Source organism: Bos javanicus, chromosome 3 (genome assembly GCF_032452875.1).
Source record: "Bos javanicus breed banteng chromosome 3, ARS-OSU_banteng_1.0, whole genome shotgun sequence".
Classification (NCBI taxonomy): Eukaryota; Metazoa; Chordata; class Mammalia; order Artiodactyla; family Bovidae; genus Bos; species Bos javanicus.
The window spans coordinates 70,898,262-70,925,509 of NC_083870.1; the positions used below are offsets into that span (position 1 = coordinate 70,898,262).

The 27,248-nt window shown below is 36.9% G+C and overlaps 1 protein-coding gene across 7 annotated transcripts in view; it reads left to right on the forward strand.

Annotated features, from left to right (window-relative positions):
* The window catches only part of LRRIQ3 (leucine rich repeats and IQ motif containing 3), a 207,349-nt gene that overhangs the window by 52,283 nt on the left and 127,818 nt on the right, over positions 1-27,248 (forward strand). For all 7 annotated transcript variants that reach the window (XM_061411589.1, XM_061411585.1, XM_061411586.1 and 4 more), the window contains one exon: positions 21,129-21,282. In XM_061411589.1, the coding sequence (XP_061267573.1) occupies positions 21,129-21,282 (154 nt within the window). The remainder of the gene's footprint in view (positions 1-21,128; positions 21,283-27,248) is intronic.

Consider the following 27,248-nt stretch of genomic DNA (forward strand, 5'->3'; position numbering starts at 1 on the left):
ATTGCTTTTAAAACTTTTCAGTAAAGACTGTTTTCCTTTCTTTGGACAAAGTAGGTCCACGATGGAAACTTTATTCTGGAAATTTTTATAGTGACGGGAATAATGATGTTGGTGCACAGGAGGTGCACTTCATTTGATACTAGATTTTTTATGAAAGTTTCTCATTATAACCACCTTCCTGATGAGATGCTGCATTCTTTTCTATTTGTAATACCCAAGCCTACAAGTAATACCAAAGGTCAAGATTATCTGAGTGAAGTAAATGTCCTGAGGTTGAAAGTTGGGTTTAGGTTTATTTCTTATCTCTTGCACTGAGGCTTTAGTTTGTGTTTAAATTTGAAGGAATGTAAGAATTTTTTAAAGTAAGTAAAATTTTAAAAAATAAATTGACATAGGTTTCTACATTATGAGAAAGATAATTGCCACATAGTTTACCTCTCTACACTTTATTTAACAGTAAAAAGACTCTTATCAAGCATCCATTCTCATGCATTCTATATTCTTAAATTTTATGTTTCTTAATAATATTAAAAATAAACTCACATAAATAAACAGATATTGGTAATTCCAACAATGTTAATGACCTATTGTAAAATATTTTATAGTTGACAAAATTTAAGGAGTACTCATTTATACAAATAACACCAGTGTTCCTATATATTATCAGTCTTTTACTTGTGTCCTCTGTATTTAACTGTTCTCAATATGTGTAATATGATTTGAGCTGATTTGACTATACACATCACACCCAGATGAGTAATTTCTGACATAAGAAAGCTTGTTTTTATCAATACTAAGATTGATTTGATTATCTTAATAAAAGAAGTAGAAGATCAAAAACATTTTATATTAGGGTATAGCCAATCAACAATATTGTGGTAATTTCAGATGAACAGTGAAGGGATTCAGCTATACATATACATGTATCCAAAATAGTTGAACAGAAAAAAAAAAGAAATAAAAGAATATCCAAGACAAACTAGTATAAACAATAAAGAGATATATTAGTTTATGTGACTGAGCAGACCTACAGAAATTTATTTGGAATCCCAAATAAAACCTGAATTATACCCTAACCCTGATATTACCCTTGAAGTTTGTACCAGTTTGAGCTTTTTACTGTTATGTGTAAAAAGAAGTTGATACTATAAGGAAGAGATTTCAAATTGTAAAATGGCTAAACTGAAAAGAGAATGGTGATAAATTGTTTGTCCTGAGCTGGGCAGTTGGTCATTCTCTTATATAGTTGAGAAATAGTTGGTTAAATTTTTATTTATATTATAGATTGACTTTTGCCTACAGAAGGTATGAAATTAGGAGGATTAGTAGGAAAAAATAACAGATACTGAATATTTTGATTACTTTTGTGGTCCTATGTATCATCAACATTTTGCTTATCTCTTCTCTAACTCTAATAGTAGATTACTTTAAGAAATATGCATATAATAATTAACTTGAAATGTGTATAAATGAAATCAGTGAAGGAGGAAAATACAACTTTGCTAAGAATGGTCTTTTTTTGCCCCTGATCTGGGATTCAATTTGATAAAACGTTTGCCATTTGAGAGTCTTATCAAATAGAAAAGATGTATTTACCCCAAGATAAAGTTAGGACTTGGAAAGGTAAGACATTAGAAGAAACTAGTATATTCTGTAAAACATTCTCTTTCTGGGTCAAAGACTAGTAAACCTCAGTAGAAAGGTAGAGCCTTTGATTTGATGATAAATAAATATTAGTGGACCCCAAGGCAGAGCCTAGCTGAAGTAAGTTGTTAAACTTAATCCTGTCAGGAGGGCAGAGAAGAATGTCTTCATGCTGGCAGAAAGGTTTTTTTATGTCGAGAAAGTTGTTTGATTTAAAGGGTGGGCATTAAAAATATGAACTTGCTTACTGAGTGTTTAGGGAATGGAGTGGCCAGATAAATCTAGAGCTATTTTAAAATGCAGATTTTCTTAAGCCCTTTGGCACATTCAGTGTTCCAGTTCTCAGGACATAGTCTTCTGCTACACTAACATCTTTAAGATATCCTTATAATTCATCTCAAGGAGAGGACAATATTCATGGAAGTGCCTATATGAAAGCACAATGGAATGCTTTTAACTATACTTACCAGGGATAAACTCTGTTGCCCCAGCAAAAAGTCCCGCCTATTCTTGTTTGTCAGGATATGATAATATGTTTTGGTCCAGTAACCACTTTATATTCATCTGTAGTCACTGTGATTTTTTAATATGCATTTATATATTGGGTAGGTAGGTTGGGGGTGGATAATATTTATCCAGACTTGTTGTACCATGAATTGTCAAGGATCCTTAACTTACACCCAGATTCAGTGTTAGAAATGTTTTTGAATTCTCTCCTTTTGAGGAGGCGTAGATATATTTCATGTACATATTGATGATTTGGTAGATATATGTATGAGAAAGTGATATTGATGTTGATATCTAAATAGGTACTCAGTTCAGTTCAGTAGCTTAGTCATGTCCAACTCTGTGACCCCAGGGACTGCAGCACGCCAGGCTTCCCTGTTCATCACCAACTCACGGGACTTGCTCAAACTCATGTCCATCATGTCAGTGATGCCATCTAACCATCTCATCATCTGTCATCCCCTTCTCCTCCTGCCTTCAGTCTTTCCCAGCATCAGGGTCTTTTCCAATGAGTCAGTTCTTCACATCAGGTGGCCTAAGTATTGGGCTTCAGCTTCAGCATCATTCCTTCCAATGAATATTCAGGACTGATTTCCTTTAGGATTAATTGATTTGATCTCCTTGCAGTCCAAGTGACTCTCAAGAGTCTTCAACACTGCAGTTCAAAAGCATCAATTCTTTGGTGCTCAGCTTTCTTTATGGTCTAGCTCTCACATCCATACATGACTACTGGAAAAACCATAGCTTTGACTATATGGATCTTTGTCGGTAAAGTAATGTCTCTGCTTTTTAATATGCTGTTTAGGTTTGTTGTAGCTTTTCTTCCGAGGAGCAAGCATCTTTTAATTTCATGGCTGCAGTCACCATCTGCAATAATTTTGGAACCCAAGAAAATAAAATGTATCACTGTTTGCACTGTTTCCCCATCTATTTGCCATGAAGCGATGGGATTGGATGCCATGATCTTAGTTTTTGAATGTTCAGGGTTTTTTTGTTTATTTGTTTGTTTTTAAACGTTTTAACTGAAGGATAATTGCTTTACAGAATTTTGTTGTTTTCTGTCATACATCAACAAGAATCAGCCATAGGTACATGCATGTCGCCTCTTTCCCAAACCTCCCTTTCATCCCCCTCTACTTCCCACCCTTCAGCCTGTCCCAGAGCCCCTGTTTGAGTTCTCTGAGTCATACATCAAATTCCTTTTGGCTATCTATTTTGCATATGGTATTACAAATTTCCATGTTACTCTCCATACATCTCCCCTTAAGTGTTAAGTTTTAAGCCAGCTTTTTCACTCTCACTCTCATCAAGAGGATCTTTAGTTCCTCTTTGCTTTCTGCCACAGGATTGCTGTCATCTGCGTATATGAGATTATTGATATTTCTCCTGGCAATCTTGATTCCAGGTTGTGCTTTATCCAGCCTGACATTTCACATGATGTACTCTGCCTGTAATTTAAACAAGCAGGGTGACAATACACAGCCTGGATGTATTCCTTTCCTAAAGTAGTTGTGGTTTTTCCTTTGTTGAAATTTGCCTTTGATATTGGAATACATTCTTAATAAATGTGGTTATGTTATACATCATTTGAATGCACAATTCTTGCTTTATATTTTTTTTTGCTAATGACTTATTATTTGCTGTTTCTTTTATATGTACTTCAGACTCTGAAAATTATGTTAGACAAAAAGCAAACTCGAGCAGTTTTCTTATTCGAGTTCAAAATGGGGCATAAAGGAGCAGAGACAACTCACAACATCTAAAACGTGTTTTGACCCTGGAACTGATAACAAACATACAGTGCAGTGTTGTTTCAAGAAGTTTTGCAAAGGAGACAAGAGCCTTGATGAGTAGGAGCATAGTGGTCGGCCATTGTAGATTGACAGTGACCAGTTGAGAGTAATCACTGAAGCTGATCCTTTTACAACTACATGAGATGTTGCTAAAGAACTCACAGTTGACCATTCTTTAGTCATTTCGCATTTGAAGCAAATTGGAAAGTGAAAAAGCTCAATAAGTGGGTGCCGCAGGAACTGACCTAAAATTAAAAAAAAATTCTTGTTTGGAAATGTTGTCTTCTCTTATTCTTTGCAACAACAACGAACCATTTCTCAATCAGATTGTGATGTGGGACAAAAAAGTGGATTTTACACAATAATGGACTACCTCTTCTTCAAGCATCTTGACAACATTTTGCAGGGAAAATGCTTCCACGACTAGTAAAATGGAGAAAATGCTTTGAAGAGTTTGTTGAATCCCAAAGCCCAGAATTTTATGCTACAGGAATAAATAAACATTTCTTGTTGGCAGAAAAGTATTGATTGTAATGGTTCCTATTTTGATTAATAAAGAGATATGTTTGAACCTATTTACAACAATTTGAAATTCACAGCCCAAAACCACAATTAAGTTTGCACCAACCTAATATATTTTAATGGACCTTCTTGTTGTATACCTAACACCTACTCCACCCCTCACCATTGTGAAGAATAAGATAAATCAGACACTCAGATATAAGGGTTGGACCAAATCATTCTGAGCAGAAGAAAATTTTGCCTACAGGGATTGTCTACAGGGATTAGTAGATTTACACTGCCTAGTCCATACTAGCGGAGAAGGCAATGGCAACCTACTCCAGTACTCTTGCCTGGAAAATCCCATGGATGGAGGAGCCTGGTAGGCTGCAGCCCATGGGGTCTCTAAGTGGGACATGACTGAAAGACATCACTTTCACTTTTCGCTTTCATGCATTGGAGAAGGAAACGGCAACCCACTCCAGTGTTCTTGCCTGGAGGATCCCAGGGACGGGGGAGCCTGGTGGGCTGCCATCTATGGGGTCACACAGAGTTGGACATGACTGAAGTGACTTAGCAACAAGTCCATACTAGTTCCATGCTCATGGGAGTTAATTCAGGTTTAACCCAAAGTAGCATGAGGTACAAGCTTTTTGTTTTATTTTTGGTTATCAGGTATCATTGGAGAAGGAAATGGCAACCCACTCCACTATTCTTTCCTAGAGAATCCCGTGGACAGAGGAGCCTGGTGGGCTGCTGTCTATGGTGTCGCATAGAGTCAGACACGACTGAAGCGACTTAGCAGCAGCAGCAGCATCAGGTATCATCTATTCTCTACCTCCTGGACTATTATTATGTTTTTTTCTGGTGTAGGACACACCTGCTTAGGGAAGTATTGACACATGGCAGAAGAGTGAGCCAAGTAAACTTGAGAGAAATGGGACTGGGTTCCAAACAAACCAAGCCTGGAACCTTACCCCTGGGTTTTTAAGTTTTGCGAGTCAATAACTTCTCATATGGGCTTCCCAGGTGGCTCAGTGGTAAAGAACCCACCTGTCAATGCAGGAGATGCCAGAGACACAGGTTCCATTCCTGGGATGGGAAGCTACCCTGGAGAAGAAAGTGGCAATTCAATGGTTTGAGTATATATACACAAACTCTTTGTGATTCTGTGGACTGTAGCTCGCCAGGCTCCTCTGTCCATGGGGGTTCTCCAGGTAAGAACACTGGGGTGGGTTGCCATTTCCTTCTCCAGGGGATCTTCCCAACCCAGGGATCGAACCCAGGTCTCCTGCATTGTGGATGGATTAAGTACTACTGAGAAGTAATTGTGAATGGATTCATTACACCTGGGAAGCATGTGTGTGTGTGTGTGTGTGTGTGTGTGTGTGTGTGTGTGTGTGTCTGTGTGTGTATACATACATATATGCAGTGCTGCGATTCATGGGGTCGCAAAGAGTGGGACACGACTGAGCAACTGAACTGAACTGATATGCAGTATTTTCAATTCTCCCCAGAAGTCTCTAAGCAAAATAGAAATGTGTGTATGTATGTTTTTCTGAACATATATATATGTTTCAGAATGTGACATAGAGCAGGGGTCTGCAAAATATAGGCTATAGGTAAAATCTAGTATGACCTGTAAGCCAAGAAGAATTTTTTTTAGAAGAGTTGTGAATAAAATGTGAAGAGTTCCAGAAAAACATCTACTTCTGCATCATTGACTATACTAGTCTTTGATTGTATGGATTACAACAAACTGTGGAAAATTCTTCAAGAGATGGGAATACCAGACCACCTTACCTGCCTCCTGAGAAATCTGTATGCGGGTCAAGAAGCAACAGTTAGAACCAATGGACTTGTTCCAAATTGGGAAAGGAGTACATCAAGGCTGTATATTGTCACCTAGCTTATTTAACTTCTCTGCAGAATACATCAGGTGAAATTCTGGATTGGATGAAGCACAAGCTGAAATCAAGATTGCCGGGAGAAATATCAATGATCACAGACATACAGATGACACCAGAAAGCAAAGAGGAACTAAAGAGCCACTTGATGAAACTGAAAGAGGAGAGTGAAAAAGCTGGCTTAAAACTCAACATTCAAAAACTAAGATCATGGCATTACTTCATGGAAAATAGATGGGGAAACAATGGGAAGAGTTGAAGATTTTATTTTCTTGGGCTCCAAAATTACTGTAGATGGTGACTGCAGCCATGAAATTAAAAAGAAGCTTGCTCCTTGGAAGAAAAGTTATCACAAACCTAGAGAGCATATTAAAAACTAGAGACATTATTTTGCCAACAAAGGTCCATCTAGTCAAAGCTTTGGTTTTTCCAGTAGTCATGTATGGGTGTGAGAGTTGGGCCATAAAACAAGCTGAGTGCTGAAGAATTGATTCTTTTTAACTGTGGTGTAGGAGAAGACTCTTTAAGAATGCCTTGGACTGCAAGGAGATCAAGCCAGTCAATCCTAAAGTAAATCAGTCCTGAATATTCATTGGAAGGAGAATGCTGAAGCTGAAGCTCCAATACTTTGGCCACCTGATGCGAAGAACTGACTCATTGGAAAAGACTCTGATGCTGAGAAAGATTGAAGGCAGGAGAAGGGGATGACAGAGGATGAGATGGTTATATGGCATCACCGACTCAATGGACATCAGTTTGAGCAAGCTCCAGGAGTCGGTAATGGACAGGGAATCCTGATGTGCTGCAGTCCATGGGGTCACAAGGAGTCAGAGACAACTGAGTGAATGAACTGAACTGAACTGAGGTGCCTGGCGGGCTACAGTCCATTGGATTGCAAAGAGTTGGACATGACTTAAATCACCAGGGAAGCCTCTCTGAAATAGATATTAAAAGCCTATAGGTCACAAATACAAATCTGAGTGTAAGAGTAGCTTAAGTGCCATGTTCCTCAGGTGATTTGTTTTGAATTATATATTTTTAAAGGATGCTTGTTTCTCGAATGTTCACACACACTTGTTAATAAGAGTCAGAAATGTACACATGGAAGTGACAAATTGATTCAAGGGATTAGATCTAATAGAGTTCCTGAAGAACTGTGGGTGGAGGTTTGTAACATTGTATAGGAGGCAGTGATAAAACAATCCCCAATTTAAGTCTGAATTTTGCAATTAGGAGTTCATGATCCTAGCTACAGTCAGCTCCTTGTCTTGTTTTTGCTGACTGTACAGAGCTTATCCATCTTTGAATGCAAAGAATATAATCAAACTGATTTCAGTATTGACCATCTGGTGATATCGATGTGTAGAAGTCATTTCTTGTGTTGTTGGAAGAGTGTGTTTGCTATGACCAGTGTGTCCTCTTCAGAAACCTCTGTTAGGCATTCCCCTGCTTCATTTTGTACTCCAAGGCCAAACTTGCCTGTTACTCCAGGTATCTCTTGACTTCCTACATTTGCATTCCAGTACCCTGCAATGAAAAGGATATCTTTTTTGGATGTTAGTTCTAGAAGGTCTTGTAGGTCTTTTAGAACTGTTCAACTTCAGTTTCTTGAGCATTACTGGTTCATACAAAGGGGATTCTTCTATGAGAGCTTGAATCATCAGGGCATGCACCAAGGTCACACTGTCTTATTACGTCTCTTGCATCTGTTGATTGATGTGCTAGGGCAAGGTGTTAAACACAACCAGTCTCATTACCATTAAGCATTTCTTTTGGGTGCACTGGGCATAGATCAATTTTGGTTTTGGAAAGTCAGAGAATACTTTCAGTAGGAGATCATGCCTAAACTGAAGCTTTAATAATTTTGGAGGGATAAGTGAATTTCCTTATTTCACTTAGTAGAACAACTAAGAACTTGAGAATAAGTATTTTTAATAGACTAGAATGAGAATACTTTTGAGGAGAAAGTGAAAGTGAAAGTGAAGTTGCTCAGTCGTGTCCGACCCTTTGCGACCCCATGGACTGCAGCCTGCCAGGCTCCTCTGTCCATGGGATTTCCCAGGCAACAATACTGGAGTGGGCTGCCATTTCCTTCTCCAGAGGATCTTCCCAACCCAGGGATCAAACCCAGGTCTCCCGCATTGTAGGCAGATGCTTTTACCATCTGAGAAAGTATTCATTCTTAATTTACTCTCTCTAAGATTAAATGATAAAACTGCTTTTGAGTTTATATATTGCCTGTCTTTGATAATGAAAACAGTAAAGGACTAGGCAAATCTTTCACAAAGCAAGAAAATGTACCCAGAATTTTCCAAAATAACTTACTGTTGTTTATTTAAGACAAGAAATGACTGAGGAAAAATTTTCTGAGCTCAAGGACATATCAATAGAAAACTCTAAAACTGAAAAGCAAAATAAGACTGAAAAAAGTCACAACAGATTGTATAAGAACTGTGAGACAACTACAAAGGATATAGCACACACAGTAAGAATTCCAGAAGAAGAAGGAATGAAAAAGAAAAAAAAAAAGTAATAGTTCAACAAGAAGAATGGAAAATTTTCACCCAATTATTGTCAGACACCAAATTGTGATCCCAGAACATCAGAGGGACACCAAGCAAGATAAACACTAAAAACCTCCCCTTAGGTATATCATATTCAAACACAGAAAAATCAAAAGAAATTTAAAAAATCCATAAAAAAGTCAGAACTTAAATATACCTTAATATAGAGATGCAAAGATAAAACTGACTTTTCCTAGGAAATCCCGCTATAAAGAAGAGGGGGGAGTGAAAAATTCAAAGTACCAGCAACAAAATAACAACCTAGGAAAAAATTCAACCTAGAATTTTAGTCATTGAAGAATTATCCTTATTAAGTAAAGGAAAATAAAAACTTTCTCAGATAAACAGCTGGGAGAGGGGCTTCCCTGGTGGTCCAGTGGCTAAGACTTCATGATCCCAATGCAGGGGGCTGTGGTTCAATCCCTGGTCAGGGAACTAGATCCCAACTAGTTCCCTGGAACAACTAAGATCTGGTGCAACCAAATAAACATTTAAAAATAAAACATAAATAAATAAAAAACAACTGGGAGAATTTGTTGCCAGTACAGTTGAATAGCAAGAAATGTTAAGAGGAGTTTTTAAGAGAGAAATAAATGATTTAGATCAGAAACAAATCTACATAGAAAAAGAAGAACACTTGGAAAGGTATAAGTGAAAGTATACTTTTTAAAAAATTGAGAAATCATTGATTTGCAATATTATATAGGTTTCAGGTATAAAAACATATTGATTCACAGTTTTTAAAAATTATACTTCATTAATAGTTAGCATAAAGTGTAGATTAAGATTTACTGAGCATGGCCCCACCCATCAGAGAAGACCCAGATTCCCCCACAGACAGTCTGTCTCATCAGGACACTTCACAAGCTTCTATCCTATCCATCAGAGGGCAGACAGAATGGAAATCACAAAATAGAAAACTAACCAAATTGATCACTTGGATCACAGACTTGTCTAATTCAATGAAACTTTGAGCCATGCCATGTAGGGCCACCCAAGATGGATGTGTCATGGTGGAGAGTTCTGACAAAATGTAGTCCACTGGAGAAGAGAATGACAAACCACTTCAGTATTCCTGCCTTGAGAATGCCATGAGCAGTATGAAAAGGCAAAAAGATATGACACTGAAAGATGAACTCCCCACTTCAGTAGGTACCCAAGATGCTACTGGAGAAGAGTGGGAAAAAAAAAAAAAAAAACTCCAGAAAGAATGAAGAGGCTGAGCCAAAGCGAAAATAATACCCAGTTGTGCATGTGACTAGTGATAAAAGTATAGTCCAATGCTGTAAAGAACAGTATTGCATAGGAACCTGGAATGTTAGGTCCATGAATCAGAGTAAATTAGAAGTGGTCAAGCAGGTGATCTCAAGAGTGAACATTGACATTTTAAAATCAGTTAACTAAACTGGACTGGCATGGGTGAATTTGACTCAGATGACCATTATATCTACTACTGTGGGAAAGAATCCCTTAGAAGAAATGGAGTAACCCTCCTATTCAACAAAAGAGTCCTAAATGCAGTACTTAGATGCAGTCTCAAAAACAACATAATGATCTATGTTTGTTTCCGGGAAACCATTCAATATCACAGTAATCCAAGTCTATGCCACAACCAGTAGTGCTGAAGAAGCAGAAGTTGAATGGTTCTAAAAGACTTACAAGACCTTCTGGAACTAACACCCAAAAAAGATATCCTTTTCATTGCAGGGTACTGGAATGCAAATGTAGGAAGTCAAGAGATACCTGGAGTAACTGGCAAATTTGGCCTTGGTGTACAAAATGAAGCAGGGGAATGCCTAACAGAGGTTTCTGAAGAGAACACACTGGTCATAGCAAACACACTCTTCCAACAACACAAGAAATGACTTCTATACATCGATATCACCAGATGGTCAATACTGAAATCAGATTGATTATATTCTTTGTATTCAAAGATGAAGAAGCTCTATACAGTCAGCAAAAAAAAAAAGACCAGGAGCTGACTGTAGCTTGGATCATGAACTCCTTATTGCAAAATTCAGACTTAAATTTAAGAAAGTAGGGAAAACCACTAGACCATTCAGGTATGACCCAAATCAAATCCCTTGTGATTACGCAATGGAAGTGACAAATTGATTCAAGGAATTAGATCTGATAGAGTTCCTGAAGAACTGTGGATGGAGGTTTGTAACATTGTATAGGAGGCAGTGATAAAACAATCCCCAAGAAGAAGAAATGCGTAAAGGAAAAATGGTTGCCTGAGGGGGCCTTACAAATAGCTGAAAAAAGAAGAGAAGTGAAAGGCAAAGGAGAAAAGAAAGATATATCCATCTAAATGCAGAGTTCCAAAGAATAGGAAGGAGAGATAAGAAAGCCTTCTAAGTAAGCAGTGCAAAGAAATAGAGAAAAACAATCGAATGGAGAAGACCAGAGATCTCTTCAAGAAAATTAGAAATACCAAGGGAATATTTCATGCAAAGATGGGCACAATAAAGGACAGAGATGGTATGAGCCTAACAGAAACAGAAGATACGAAGAAGAGCTAGCAGGAATACACAGAAGAACTATAGAAAAAAGATCTTCATGACCCAGATAATCATGATGGTGTGATCACTCATCTAGAGCCAGACATCCTGGTGTGAGAAGTCAAGTGGGCCTTAGGAAGCATCACTACGAACAAAGCTAGTGCAAGTGATGTAATTCCAGCTGAGCTATTTAAAATCTTAAAAGATGATGCTGTGAAAGTGGTGCACCAAATATGCCAGCAAATTTGGAAAACTCAGCAGTGGCCACAGGACTGGAAAAGGTCATTTTTCATTCCAATCCCAAAGAAAGGCAAACTATTGCACCATTGCTATCTTCTCCCAGACTAGCAAAGTACTCCTCAAAATTCTCCAAGCTAGACTTCAACAGTACATGAACCGAGAACCTCCAGATGTTCAAGCTGGTTTTAGAAAAGGCAGAGGAACCAGAGAACAAATTGCCAACAGCCGTTGAATCAGAGAAAAAGCAAGAGAATTACAGGAAAAAAAAAAAAGCCTATTTCTGCTTATTGACAATGTGAAAGCCTTTGACTGAGTGGATCACAGAAAACTGGGAAATTCTTCAGTAGATGGGAATACCAGACCACCTTACCTGCATCCTGAGAAATGTGTATGCAGGTCAAGAAACAACAGTTAGAAATGGGCATGGAACAACAGACTGGTTCCATATTGGGTAAGGAGTACATCAAGGCTGTATATTGTCACCCTGCTTATTTAGCTTATATGCAGAATAAATCATGAGAAATATTGGACTGGATGAAGCACAAGCTGGAACCAAGATTAACGGGACAAATATCAATAATCTCAGATATGCAGATGATACCACCCTTATGGCAGAAAGTGAAGAGGACTAAAGAGCCACTTGATGAAGGTGGAAGAAGAGAGTTAAAAAACTGGCTTAAAACTCAACATTCTCAACATTCAAAAAACTTAGATCATAGTATCCAGTCCCATCTCTTCATGGCAAATAGATGGGGAAACAGTGCAAACAGTGACACACTTTATTTTCTTGGGCTCCAAAATTACTTCACATGGTGACTGCAGCCATGAAATTAAAAGACGCTCCTTGGAGGAAAAGTTATGAACAACCTAGACAGCATATTAAAAAAAAGAGGCATTACTTACCAAGAAAGGTCCATATAGTCAAAGCTATGGTTTTTCCAGTGGTCATCTATGGATGTGACAGTTGGTCTATAAAGAAAGCTGAGTGCCGAAGAACTGATGCTTTTGAAATGTGGTGTTGGAGAAGACTTTAGAGAGACCTTTGGAGAGCAAGGAGATCAAACCAGTCAGTTTTAAAGGAAATCAGTCCTGAATATTTATTGGAAGTTTGGATGATGAAGATGAAGCTCCAGTACTTAAGACCATCTGATGCAAAGAACTGACTCACTGGAAAAGACCCTAATGCTGGGAAAGGTTGAAGGTAGGAGGAGAAGAGGATGACAGAGGATGAGATGTTTGGATGACATCACTGACTTGATGGGCATGAGTTTGACCAATTCTGGGAGTTGGTGATGGACATGGAAGCCTGGCATGCTGCAGTTCATGGGGTCGCAGGCCTGGACACGACTGAGTGACTGAACTGAAAGTATGGGCTATATTCCCTGTATTATAAAATATATCCTTGTTGCTTATTTATTCTATACATATTATTTTATACCTCTTCACCCCCTACTTCTGTCTCCCCGCAACTTTCCTGTTCTCCCCAATAACCACTAGTATGTTCTCTCTATCTGTTAGTCTGTTTCTTTTTTGTTATGTTCATTCATTAGTTTATTTTTTAGATCACTGATGTGAATGATATCATATGGCATTTTTTTCTCTGTCTGATTTATTTCCCTAAGCATAATATCCTCCAAGTCCATCTGTGTTGCTACAGTGGCAAAATTTTATTCTTTCCTAAGTTTTTTATGGTAGTTTAATTTTTAGGTTTTTTTTTTTTTTTTTTTTGAGTAATAGCCATACAATTTCCCACTGTAGATGTACTAATATAAATTCCCAACAACAGTGTAGAAGCATTCTTTTTTTCTTTTCATCCTTGCCAGTATTTGTTATCACTGGTCTTTTTGGTGCTAGCCATTCTGGCTCAGACAGTAAAGCATCTGTCTACAATGTGGGAGACCTGGGTTCAATCCCTGGGTTAGAAAGATCTCCTGGAGAAGGAAATGGCAACTCACTCCAGTATTCTTGCCTGGAAAATCCCATGGATGGAGGAGCCTGGTAGGCTACAGTCCATGGGGTCGCAAAGAGTCGGACACAACTGAGCGACTTCACTCACTCATGTTCCATATGAAACGATATGTCACCGTGGTTTTGATTTGCACTTCTCTGGTGATTAATGGTGTTATGCATCTTTTCATATGCCAGTTGGCCATCTGTATGTCTTCTCTGGAAAAATATCTATGCAGCCCTTCTGTCCATTCTTAATTGGGTTGTTTGATTCTTGATATTAAGTTGTAGGAGCTGTTTATATATTTTGCACTAACCTCTTAAGAGGGACGTTTATAGCAATACAAGCTTACTTCAGGTAATAAAAAATCTCAAGTAACAACCTGACCTTACACCTAAAGGAAATGGGAAAAGTAGAACAGTGAAACCTTCAGTTAGTAGAAGGAAAGAAAGCATAAAGATCAGAGCAGAAACAAATAAAACTGTGACAAAAACAATTAAAAATTCAAAGAAACTAAGAGCGGATTCTTTGAAAAGATAAATAAAATTGATCAACTTTTAGCCAGACTCATCAAGAAAAAGAGAGAGGGCCAAAACTGATAAAATCAGAAGTTAAATGAAGTTAAAACCAACCCTGTGTGTATTTGTCTGCTTAGTGGCTCAGTCACGTCCAACTCTTGCGACCCTATGGACTGTAGCCTACCAGGCTCCTCTGTCCATGGGATTCTCTAAGCAATAATACTGGAGTAGGTTGCCATTTCCTACTCCGGGGATCTTCACAACCCAGGGATCAAGCCCAAGTCTCTAGCATGATCTGCATTGGCAGGAGGATTGTTTTCCACTGAGCTACCTGGGAAGCTGAAAATTCAGAAATACAAAGAATCATAGGAGAATACTACAAGCAACTATATGCCAACAAATGTAGAGGAAACGTACAAATTCTTAGAAAGGTACAACCTCCCAAGGCTGAATCAGAAATAAATAGAAAATATGAACAGACCACTTACAAATGAGAAGCAAATGAATCAATTATTTTAGTGGGAAAATCAACTCTGGTTATTAGAAGTAAATCTAGCAGGCAGAAAATCAGATAAAATATAGTTGACCTCAAAATCATCAATCAACAGAATAAAAAGGATGCTTATGCAACACAGCAACAGAATACAGATTCATCTCAAGCTTACATGGAACATTCACCCAAATAGACCACATTCCAGGCCATGAAACACAACTTTAAAAGGATAGAAAACACAGTGTGTGCTCTCAGAGACAGTGGAATGAAGCAAGACATCAGAAACAGAAATTTAGCTGGAAAATTTCAATTTGCTTGGAGAGTTAAAACTTCTAGCACTTCCAAATAAAACATGAGTTGAAGAGCTCTCAAGAGAAATTTTAAAACATTTTGGCCTAAATGAAAATTAAATCAAGACTGTTCAAAATTTGTGGGATGCAGAGAAAGTAGTGTGTAGAGGAACATTTATAGGAATAAATGCATGTATTAGAAAGGAAGAAATGTCTAAAAACAGTTATGTAAGCTTCAACTTTAGGCAGTTAGGAAAGGAGAACAAATTAAGGTACACAGAAACATAATAATTAGAGCAGAAATCAATGAAATTGAAAAATAGCGTACTCTTGCCATATGATCCTTGCCATACGCTTCTTGGTATTTACCTAAAGCAGTTGTAAATGTATGCCTACACAAAAACCTATCCATGATTGTTTATAGCAATTTTATTTGTAATGGCAAAACTTTGGAAGCAACCAAAACATCCTCTAGTAGGTGAATGGGTGAATAAATAAAATGATGGATCCAGATGATAGAATCATTTTAGTGATAAAAAAATGAGCTATGAAACCACAAATGAGATGGAGGAAATTTAAATGTATATTACCAACTGAAAGAATTGAAAAGGCTACATACTTTGTGATTCAAACTATTTGACATTTTGGAAAATGCAAGACTCATGATAATACAAAAATCAGTGCTTGCCATAGGCAGAGAACAGAGGATTTTTAGGGCAGTGAAATAGTCAATATCATATATAATGATGATTACTTGTCATTGTACATCTGTGCAAATCCACACAATGTACACTGCTGACATTCAACACTGATATAAACTATGGTCTTTGAGTGGTAGTAATGTATCAATGTGTATTCATCAATTGTAATGTACCATTCTAGTTGGGGATGTTAATCATGAGGGAGGCTATACATGTATGGGAAAAAAGGATATATAAGAATTCTCTCTACCTTCCTCTCAGTTTTACTATGAATCTATTACTGGTCTAAAATGTAAAATCCATTAAAAATTTTTTTAAATTAACACAAAAGTTTTCACACAGTGGGTGTCACCAAAGATGTTGGTTTAAGGGATTACATGAATAGCAGGCAAACCTTACGCAGTCCTCCCCTCTACTCTGTTTTTCCCTTCTCTTGCTTCCTTTCTTGGCAAGTTGAAGTTAACTTATACCTGTTTAATAGCAATCACAATTTCATACTTGTTAAGATTTTACATGTATATTTTTATACTTTATCAAAGTTGTTGATTATATGAAATCTGCAGTAGCAAATAATATGCAGACTATTGTGTCTTGTTGAGTTTTTTGTTGTTTAATTAAAATGTTAAAAATCAAATATGAATGAATAGGAATTTTAAATAAAGGATAGTTTTTAATTTTTGACCACTTTTTTTCTATAATTATGCTAGATGTATAGTCTATTAAATAGGTTATAGGTTATTTTTGTGCTGATAGTTGTGAAGACATTCCTGGCCTGTAAGATAACTGTGAAGATCTTCCTGGCCCATAAGAGCTGAAAACCAAAGAAATTATAGATGAAAGAAAGTCATAAATTTATAGCATTTTAGAAATACTTGAGATTTTTTAACAATAACTGGAAAACAATAAACTTAATTTAGTACTTGAAACTAAGGTAAATAAGGATCCAGGGTAAAATCTGGAAAACAAGACTAAAATTTTCCTGTTGTAATTGTTCATGGTTTGAGTTTCAGTATGAGAATGAACTGAAATGTCCCCCCTTCAGCCTTCACTTCTGCTTGAGAGAGGAAACAATAAATAGGATGAGAGAATTTTTTATTCACAATGAAGAAAAATAAAGACTAAGAAAGGCTTCCCAATGTGCCTCTTAGAAAATGACTAGAATAACCAAAGTAAAAACAAAAATTATGAGTGGTGAGCGAAGATCGCTAGAACTCATTAGTTCTCAAAATAAGGAAGAGTGCCAAACAACCAAAAATCCTGAGGAATTTTTGCCATTTCTAATATATATTGAGTTAGATCTATGTATTCTTCCTGGATGCCTGTGGAATTCTTTATTTTTGTAATTGCTGGTAAGCTGGGGGTGAGAAGTGACCTGACCTAGACATTGAGAGACCTGGTATGCCCGTTCTGTAGCTCTTGGCCCTTGAGTGAGTAAGTTTCCTCTGAGGCTCAATATATAGGGACAGTAATGTTTGTGAGCACAGACTGAGGTAATACCTGTTAGGTGCTCAGAATTGATTGGCACATAGGCAGTGCTTTCCAGATGTTAGTTATTAGAAGTATTATGATTCCATAGTTTGTTACTATTTTGTATCTAAATCACTATCTTTCTGATAATGGAATCGGCAAGGGAGTTGGATCCTCTAATTTTAAAAAATAATCTTTCCTATTACTTCTAAGGTAATCTTGCTAAAGCAAATGACTTCACACTGGCAACCTCTGTATTACAGAGGATTTTCCATTCCTTTTATAAAAAAAGAAGAATCTGTCACTGTCTGGCATGCTGGCAAAACTCCCCCTGGAATCATAAAAATATATTGAAAAATGTTCCCCCCATTATTTTCTGAAAGAGTGGAAGAGTTTGTGAAGGATTTTATTTTTTCCTTAAATGTTTGGTAGAATTCACCAATAAAGTCATCCTGGCCTGGGCTTTCCTTTATGAGCATATTTTAAATTATTAATTCAGTGAGGTTTTTTTTTTTTTTGCTTGTTAAAAGTCTGTTTGGGTTTCCTGCTTCTTATTAAGTTAGTTTTGGAAATTTGTATCTTTGGGGGAATTTTTCCATTTCATTCAAAATGCCTACTTGTTTGACCCAATGCTGTTCTTACGTGCTTGGTGTGGGTCAGGACCCCGGCTATGGAGGTCTGGCCTGGGCAGGAACCTGGATGACTTCAAGGCACTGTTTGTGTGAGCACCAGGAGTGGTTGCCCCTGCGCTGCTCAGTTGCTGCTTTGGGTCTGAGCCTTTGTCCTTTGTTGCTCTGCCACAGTGTGGAGGTATATCATGTCCCTTAGCCCAGTGTGGAGGTGTATCATAAGTGACTACCCTTCTTAGGTTGAAATGCAGGCCAGGGTGGTTGTGAGAAACCAGCCAACCACCCTGCAATCTTACTTCTCCCTCTCTGCCCTGTGTCAGGATCAAGTGAGTTTGTGCATGCTTCTTACAAGCAGGCTTCCCCAGTCCTGCTGTTAGTCCCACTAGCCCTGGAACCAGTGAAGTGGGCTCATCTTCTCAGTGTCAGACTCCAAGGCTGGGTGCTCAGTGTGTGATTTGAACAGCTCATTCCCCAAGGAGGGTCTCCACCTGTGTAACATCTTTTTTCCTCTGAGTCTCCCTCCCAGGGGCACAGGTCCTAACCTGATCCCATCTCTTCCCTTCCTACCTGATTCTGTGTGAATTTTCTCACAGATTTGGTCATGCAGGAGTATTTCTTCAAGTCTCTGATTATTTTTCTGGATTGTTCCACATGTAGATGTATTTTTGATGTGTTTTCATGGGGGGAGGTGAGTTCCATGTCCTCCTATTCCACCATCTTGATCTTCTCTGAACTTAAAGCCATGCTTCTGCTCAAAACTCTGCAGTGACTATCCATTTCAGTGACCTTCTTCACATTCTTCAAACATGTCAAATGTGTTCTGGCCTCCTTAAGCATACTTTTACCTTATGTATTTTCTTGTTTGCTTTACTCGAATGTTTTTCTATATTCTTACTGTATCTTATGTCCTCGTACCAATACTATCTAAGTTCAGCCTATGTGAAAAGCAATTCACTTGTTATATATTTAGTCTTCTATTTCTCTGTTATCTAATTTTACTTATCAGAGAATGTCAGCTTCATGGTATTACAGACTTCTGTTTAGAGAGCAGTTACTGGTCATTTTCAAGATACTAATTTTTTATTGAAAATCCATTGTTTTCTTTTTCTTTTAGTAGTTAAGTAACTACTAGATATTTATTAACCAATTTTACTTACAGCTAAGTGTGTTCATCTGACCATATTTTTGTTAGATTTGTAAGTAAACAGAGTTAATGGCTGCAATTGTTGCTTCAAATACTTAAATGGTAATTTCCCATGGACTGGAATGCATTAGTCATGTGGATCAATTACAGTGTCTTTGCACATGGCTTCCCTGGTGGTTCAGTGATGAAGAATCTGCCTGCAATGCAGGAGACCTGGGTTTCATCCCTGGGTTGGGACGATCCCCTGGAGAATGGAATTGTCTACACACTCCAGCATTCTTGCCTGGAGAATACCATGGACAGAGGAGCTTGGCAGACTAGAGTCCATGGGATCATAAAGAGTCGTTCATGACTGAGAGACTCACACTTAAGCATGATGAGGAAAGACGGAATTATTTTATTGAGCAGCACTGCTCAACCAGTGTAGACTGCATGCAAGCAAAGTAGACTTCTGTCTCAGTTGAATCGTTGTAAGTTTTATTCTTTTAATGTATTTCACCCTAACTGTGGTGCTGGAGACGACTCTTGTGAGTCCTTTGGACTACAAGGAGATCCAACCAGTCCATCCTAAAGGAGACCAGTCCTGGGTGTTCATTGGAAGGACTGATGCTGAGGCTGAAACTCCAATACTTTGGCCACCTCATGTGAAGAGTTGACTCACTGGAAAGACCCTGATGCATGGAGGGATTGGGGGCAGGAGGAGAAGGGGACGACAGAGGATGAGATGGCTGGATGGCATCACCAACTCGATGCACATGAGTCTGAGTGAACTCCGGGAGTTGGTGATGGACAGGGAGGCCTGGCGTGCTGCAATTCATGGGGTTGCAAAGAGTTGGACACGACTTAGTGACTGAACTGAAGTGAACTGAAGTGAACTAAAGTTTTGTTCTTTTAATGTATTTCACCCTAATTTTTAGATCATCAGTGAAAATATTTAAGTGAAGGAATAAATTGATAGAGCCCACTTACAAAATTTCAGAAATTGAAAAATTGCTTTCCTTGGTTAATTTTTTCTTTAGCTGTTTAATAGTAATGGTAGCAGTAAGCTTCCTACCTGTTTCATCATTTTAGTTCAAATAATTTTGCTCTTTAATCATATATAATAAATATTACCAGTTTTTGGTGATCTGTCTATATGATATTGAAGTAGCTTATTTTGATATCCTCTCTTAGAAAATTTTGAATAATGATTGGTTACTGAATTTTATCTTGTGCCTTTCTGCATCCATTTATATGTTTTTACATTTTCTCTCTATTATTTGTGTAATGAGCTTTGTAATACTTAATCATAGTGTTCTTATTATTCTTTGCTTACATTGCTGGATTCTTTTTACTCGTGTTTAGAATTTTTGCATCTGTTCTCAAAGATTAGATTGGGTATGATTTTCTTCTTATTGCCTCATTGGACTGATCAGGGCTTTGAGTACAATGCTGAATATGTTGAATAGGTTGGGTGAGAGATGTTATCCCTTGTTTTTGATCTTATAGAGCTAATGTTTAGTATTTTATTATTACAATATTAAGTTTTTGATGTCATTTATCTAGTATTATTTTGAATACGTTAAGTTAAATAAAACATAATATAGTCATCTTTTTATCTGCAAGAGGTTGGTTTCAGGACCTGCTGCAAGTACCAGAATTTGCAGATGCTCTAGTTATTTACCCTTGGTCCTGTATATCTGTGGTTTTCGCAGTGTGATAGTATAGTACTTTTTTTTACTGAAAAAAAATTCATGTATAAGTGACTCATGTAGTTCATACTTGTGGTGTTCATGTGTCAACTGTATTAAAATTAATCTTATCTATTTATTTTCACTGTTTTTTAGTATAGCTAGTAGAAACTTTTAAGGTATTTTATGGCATACATTACATTCTCTTGGACAGTATTGCTGTAGAGTAGTATTCCAAGGTGGAAATAAGTTATTCCTTAAATGGAGAAGGAAAGTAAGAAGAGCTCACGTTGGTTATTTTATATCCCTATAGATAATTTAGTCATGTTCTAACATTATATTATAAAATGCATAGCCAGGTGTAGTTTGATAATTGTTTGGGCATTCATATCACCAGAGATTTCTCAGCACTCATTCATCCCTTGATAAATGTTAATGAGAAAGTCCTAGAGTGCCTAAATAGTTTTATATAGTAATAATATGAAAACAAGTATATTAAATTTACCACTATGTTTTCTAAAATGTAAGTGAACTCATAAGTAGCTTTCTCCCACTTTTTTTTGGTAAAAAGACTAAATAGCAATTCCCTCTTCCTCCCTTATATTCAGCCACTTGTTCTTGTATAAAAAACATGAAAAATCTATTAGTGAATGTGAAAAAAGATGGATTTACAAGCACAAAGGATTTGATAATAAACTCTTTAAGGAACTCTTTTTTCAGCCTGGAACTAATATAACAGAAAAGTTTGCACGCTGGAAACATGTAAGTACAATTATTTTATTATGTTTTTTTTATTACTATTTTTATTTCTTTATTTTTTATTATGTTTCTTTGAAATATTGTTGATACTATAGTTATAGTTCATATTATATTAATAATTTCTTTAATTACTTTTAATATCTTCTATTATCTTGTTAATATTCTTGATATTTTTGTGGTGTGATAAAAGTCATATAATATAGTATAATTTTTGTGGTATATTAATCACTCCAAAACTAATTTGTGCTTTGTATATATGTTTTCTCTTATTAATTATTGCAAGTAATTATTAACAGTGATATAAAATCTCAGTAGCTGAAAACATAGAGAAATATTTAGTTTGTTAGACTGATAATTGTACATATAGCAAAATATTCACGGAGTGATTTATGCTAAATTTTGTATTGCTTTAAGGACACAGTAAAAATAGAAATAAATTTGTATTTATTGAGTGCCTACTATGTACCGGGCACTGTGCTAGGTATTTTGCATGTGTAGGTAGTTTATTCTTCACAATACTGTAATATAGGTACTTCTACCTCTTTTTTTATGAATAGGGAAACTAAAGCTCAGAGGGGTCAATTAACTTACTAAAAGCCAGACAGTTAAGTGACATTGCTGGGATTTAACTCAGAGATCTTCTGACCTCAAAATTTGTGCCTTTTTTTATTTTTTAGAGTTTTGCTTTGAACACTAGGTAATTGTAAAAATGAAAACTTGGTATTGTAGTATAATTAACTGAAATGAACTTTTTGTGAATTGTAAAGCACTGTTTTTGTATGTAAACTCTTTCGTATTTGCAGTTGTACCTGAGTAGCCTGAGTTACAAATGTTTCTATTACATTAACATAATTAGAAGGAAATGCAAAATGTCCAGACTGCAATTAGCCTGATTTCTGTGTAATTGAAGACATGTGTTCTAGACACAGTAGATATAGTAATGTCCTCAATCCCTTAAATCCCACCAAAGTTTTTCCATTGAATAAAATGATAGGCTTTAAAAAGCAACTATTACGGATACATAAAAAGGAATAATATATATTATAAAGGTTATGTTATTTAATACCTACGAAGATATGTAAAATATACAATTTTGGATCTTTGGAAGTATTTTGAATATTACAAATATTTTGCTAAAATATATTAATAATAAGGAATTTTCTAAAGCTCCTTGATATTAGTGATTCTATTAACCACATCACTACTAATGTCATTTATTAAAAGCTATTCTTTTCTAGTCTTATGTTTTTTTCACTGCTTATGGCTACCATTCATGGACCATTATTCATAGAACATTATTGAAGTTGTCTCCAAAGCTCACTTTCTTTTTTAAATTTATTTTTTTGCTGTGCTGGTTCTTCATTGCCGTGTAGGCTTTTCTCTAATTGCGGTAAACCAGGCTACTCTTGCTTGCAGTGTGTGGGTTTCTCATTGCGATAGTGTCTCTTGTTGGAGAGCATGGGCTCCGGAGTGTGTGGGCTTCTGTAGCTGTGTCATGTGGGATCTTCCTGGATCAGGAATCAAAGCTCTGTCTCCTGCAAGGGCATGCAGATTCTTTACCATGGAGCCACCAAGGAAGCCCAAAGCTCACTTTCTTAAAGTAACTGAAGTAATTTTTCTCTGAAAGATTCATCTTTGAATCTATGCCTTTTATATAAAATTGCCATTCCATCTTCTGTTAGTTTCATTTTTAGTCTTTTCTTCAGGTCACTCTGTTGATGTATTATTCTTTTATCATTTTTACTGCTCACTCCTCTAGTCTTTATTGACTTGGTTTGTTGGAAACTATAGTGAGAATAATTAATACCCTAGATGCCTAAGACAACCTAGGATCCAGAAAACACTAAAGAAGTTAGGGAGTAGGGAAGGGGAAGGCTTGAGAAAATATCAGCATTTAATAACGGAAGCTCATTAGAAAAATATACTGTGAGCAAAGTAATGGAAAGGGTTAAACGAGAATGGAATTCAGGTTTCAGTAATTAGATAAAGTAATCATTGTCTGAATCTGCTCCTGTTTGGAGATGAAATGTGCTTAGTCTCCTAAGGACTTAGAATTTCTGATATTTATGGTAACCTAAAATGAAAAGAGCCAGAGGAGTGAGTTCAAGACACATTCATTTAGGAAATGATGTGTTTTAAAGCCAAAAGTTCCTATAAACACCCAGAGTTCATGGTGTAAGAATAGACTGTAAATGAGATGCAGAACCAAAAATCAGAAGCCATGATGAAAGAATCTGAAAAAAAAAAATGTGTTGACATAGAAGAAATTGAGAATCTAAAGCAATTGCTATGGACATTATTTGTCCCTGGCTTACAGATTTTCATCAGAGGGTGGTTTTTCTCCTGTTACTGAATAGACTAACATAAATATAGAATTTGTTGGTAATTAGATCAAGCTATAGGGACATTTATATATTACTATGGAGGATTTTTTGGAAAGTCTAGATATTATGATGATGAATTTTGCTGGGGCACCCAAAAATATTTGATATCTGCTTTGTCACAGTCAATCCTTTTACTCAAAAGGTTACTTATATTTGGTAAAACTAATACAATATTGTAAAGTTTAAAAATAAAACAAAATTTAAAAAAAAGTTACCAAAGAGAATATATATATATATATATATATATATAGAGAGAGAGAGAGAGAGAGAGAGAGAGAAAGTAATAACAAGCAAAGCAGTTCCTAACTGAGGCTTTGGTCTAAAATTCAATTGCAATATTTTAGTAACCTGGGCTACACTATGAGATATTTTTTGTTACCTATGCTTTTTTATCTTGAATAGTTATTTTCTATATTGCAAACATGAATTTTAGAAGGGATATAGTGTAAGAGAAAGTCATGCTCATTCTAACCTAAAGGATAAAAATTTGGAGTCAGGGAAAGCAATTTGTCATATATTTCTTTCAGAGTAGCTTTGTTTGTGACTGAAAGACTACTCTTTCAGAGTAGTGATTCTTTGTGACTGAATGGACTGCAGCACAACAGGCTTCCTGGTCCTTCAACATCTCCTGGAGCTTGCTCAAACTCACGTCCATTGAGTCGGTGATGCCATCCAACCATCACATGCTCTGTCATCCCCTTCCTCTCCTGCCTTCAGTCTTTCCCAGCATCAGGGTTTTTCCAGTGAGTCAGCTCTCCCCATCAGGTGGCCAAAGTATTGGAGCTTTAGCTTCAGCATCAGTCCTTCCAATGAATATTCAGGGTTGATTTCCTTTAGAATCGACTGGTTTGAGCTCCTTGGAGTCCAAAGGACTCTCAAGAGTCTTCTGTAATACAACATTAGAAAGCATCCGTTCTTCGGAGCTCAGCCTTCTTTATGATCCAATTCTCACATCCGTACATGACTACTGGAAAGCCATAGCTTTGACTATTCAGACCTTTGTCGGCAAAGTAACATCACTGCTTTTTAAAATGCGGTCTAGGTTTTCATAGCTTTTCTTCCAAGGAGCAATCATCTTTTAATTTTATGGCTACAGTCCCCAACCACAGTGATTTTTTAGCCCAAGAAAATAGAGTCACCACATCCATTATTTCCCCATCCATTTGCCATGAAGTGGAATGGGAGCAGATGGGACAAGAAGATGGGACAAGATGCCTTTTCTTAGTTTTTTGAATGTTGAGTTTTAAGTCAGCTTTTTCACTGTCCTCTTTCACCTTCATCAAGAGGCTCTTTTAGTTCCTTTTTGCATTGTGCCATAAGATGGTGTCATCTGCATATCTGAGATTATTTATATTTCTCCTGGCAATCTTGATTTCAGCTTATGTTTCATTCAGCTTGGCATTTTGCATGATGTACTCTGCATATAAGTTAAATAAACATGGTGACAATATAAGCCTTGATGTACTTCTTTCCCAATTTGGAACCAATTTGTTTTTCCATGTTCAAGTCTAACTGTTGCTTCTTGACCTGCATACAGTGTTTTTTCAGGAGATGGGTAAGGTAGTCTGGTATTCCCATCTCTTGAAGAAATTTCTGCAGTTTGTTGTGATCCCCACAGTCAAAGGCTTTAGCATAGTCAATGAGCAGAAGTAGATTATTTTCTGGAATTCGCTTGCTTTTTCTATGATCCAACAGATGTTGGCAATTTGATCTTTGGTTCCTCTGCCTTTTCTAAATCCAGCTTGTACATTGGGAAGTTCTCAAAACACACACTGTTGAATCCTAGTTTGAAAGATTTTGAGCATTACCTTGTAGCATGTGAAATGAGTGTAATCGTTTGGTAGTTTGAACATTCTTTAGCATTGCCGTTCTTTAAGATTGGAGTGAAAGCTGACCTTTTCTGGTCCTGTGGCTGTTTTCCAAATTTTTTGGCCTATTGACTGCAGCACTTTAACAGGATCATCTTTACAATTTGAAATAGCACAACTGGAATTCCATCACCTTCACTAGCTTTGTTCATAGTGATGCTTCTAAGGCCCATTTGACTTCACACTCTAGAATGCTTGGCTCTAGATGAGTGATCACACCATCGTGGTTATATGGGAAATGAAGATCTTTTTTGTATAGTTCTTCTGTGTATTCTTTCTACCTCTTCTTAACATCTTCTGTTTCTGTTAGGTCCTTACTGTTTCGTTCCTTTATTGTGCCCATCTTTGCATGAAATGTTCCCTTGGTATCACTAATTTTCTTGAAGAGATCTCTAGTCTTTCCCTTTCTATTATTTTCTCTATTTCTTTGCATTGTTCACTTAAGAAGACTTTCTCATCTGTCCTTGCTATTCTTTTGAACTCTGCATTCAGATGGGTATATCTTTCCTTTTCTCCTTGCCTTTTACTTGTCTTCTTTTTTCAGCTATTTTTAAAGCTCCCTCAGACAACCATTTTGATTTTTTGAATTTCTTCTTCTTGGAGATGGTTTTGATCACTACCTCCTGTACAGTGTTATGAACTGTTTGGTCCATAGTTCTTCAGGCACTCTGTCTATCAGATCTAATCTCTTGAATCTATTTGTCACTTCCACTGTATTATCATAAGGGATTTGATTTAGGCCATACCAGAATGACCTAGTGGTTTTCCCTGCATTCTTCAATATAAATCTGAATTTTGCTATAAGGAGTTCATGATCTGAGCCACAGTCAACTCTCACTCTTGTTTTTTGCTGACTGTATAGAGCTTCTCCATCTTTGAGTGCAAAGAATATAATCAGTCTGATTTCAATATTGACCATCTGGTGATGTTCATGTGTAGATTCTTCTCTTGTGTTGTTGGAAGAGTGTTTTTGCTATGTCTGGTGCATTCTCTTGGCAAAACTCTGTTAGCCTTTGCCCTGCTTCATCTTGTACTCAAAGGCCAAACTTAAGGCCTATTACTACAGGTATCTCTTGACTTCCTACTTTTCTATCCCAGTCTCCTATGATGAAAAAGATATATTTTTGCGGGGTGTTACTTCTAAGTTCTCATAGGTCATCACAGAACCATTCAGCTTCAGGTTCTTTGGCATTAGTGGTTGGGGCATGTACTTGGATTACTGCGATGTTGAATGGTTTGCCTTGGAAATGAACCAAGATCATTCTGTCGTTTTTGAGATTGCACCCAGGTGCTGCATTTTGGACTCTTTTGTTGACTTATGAGGGCCAGTCCATTTCTTCTAAGGGATTCTTGCCCACAGTAGGAGATATAATGGTCATCTGAATTAAATTCACCCATTCCAGTCCATTTTAGTTCATTGATTCCTAAAATGTCATTTTTCACTCTTGCCATCTCCTATTTGACCACTTCCAATTTACCTTGATTCATAGGTTCCTATGCAGTATTGTTCTTTACAGCATTGGGCTTTACTTCCATCATGTCACATTCACAATTGGGCATTGTGTTTTCTTTGGCTCCATCTCTTCATTCTTTCTGGAGCTCTGTCTCCACTCTTCTGCAGTAGCATCTTGGGCACCTACCGACCTGGGGAGTTCATCTTTCAGTGTCATATATTTTTTCCTTTTCATACTGTTCATGGCTTTCCCAAGTCAAGAAT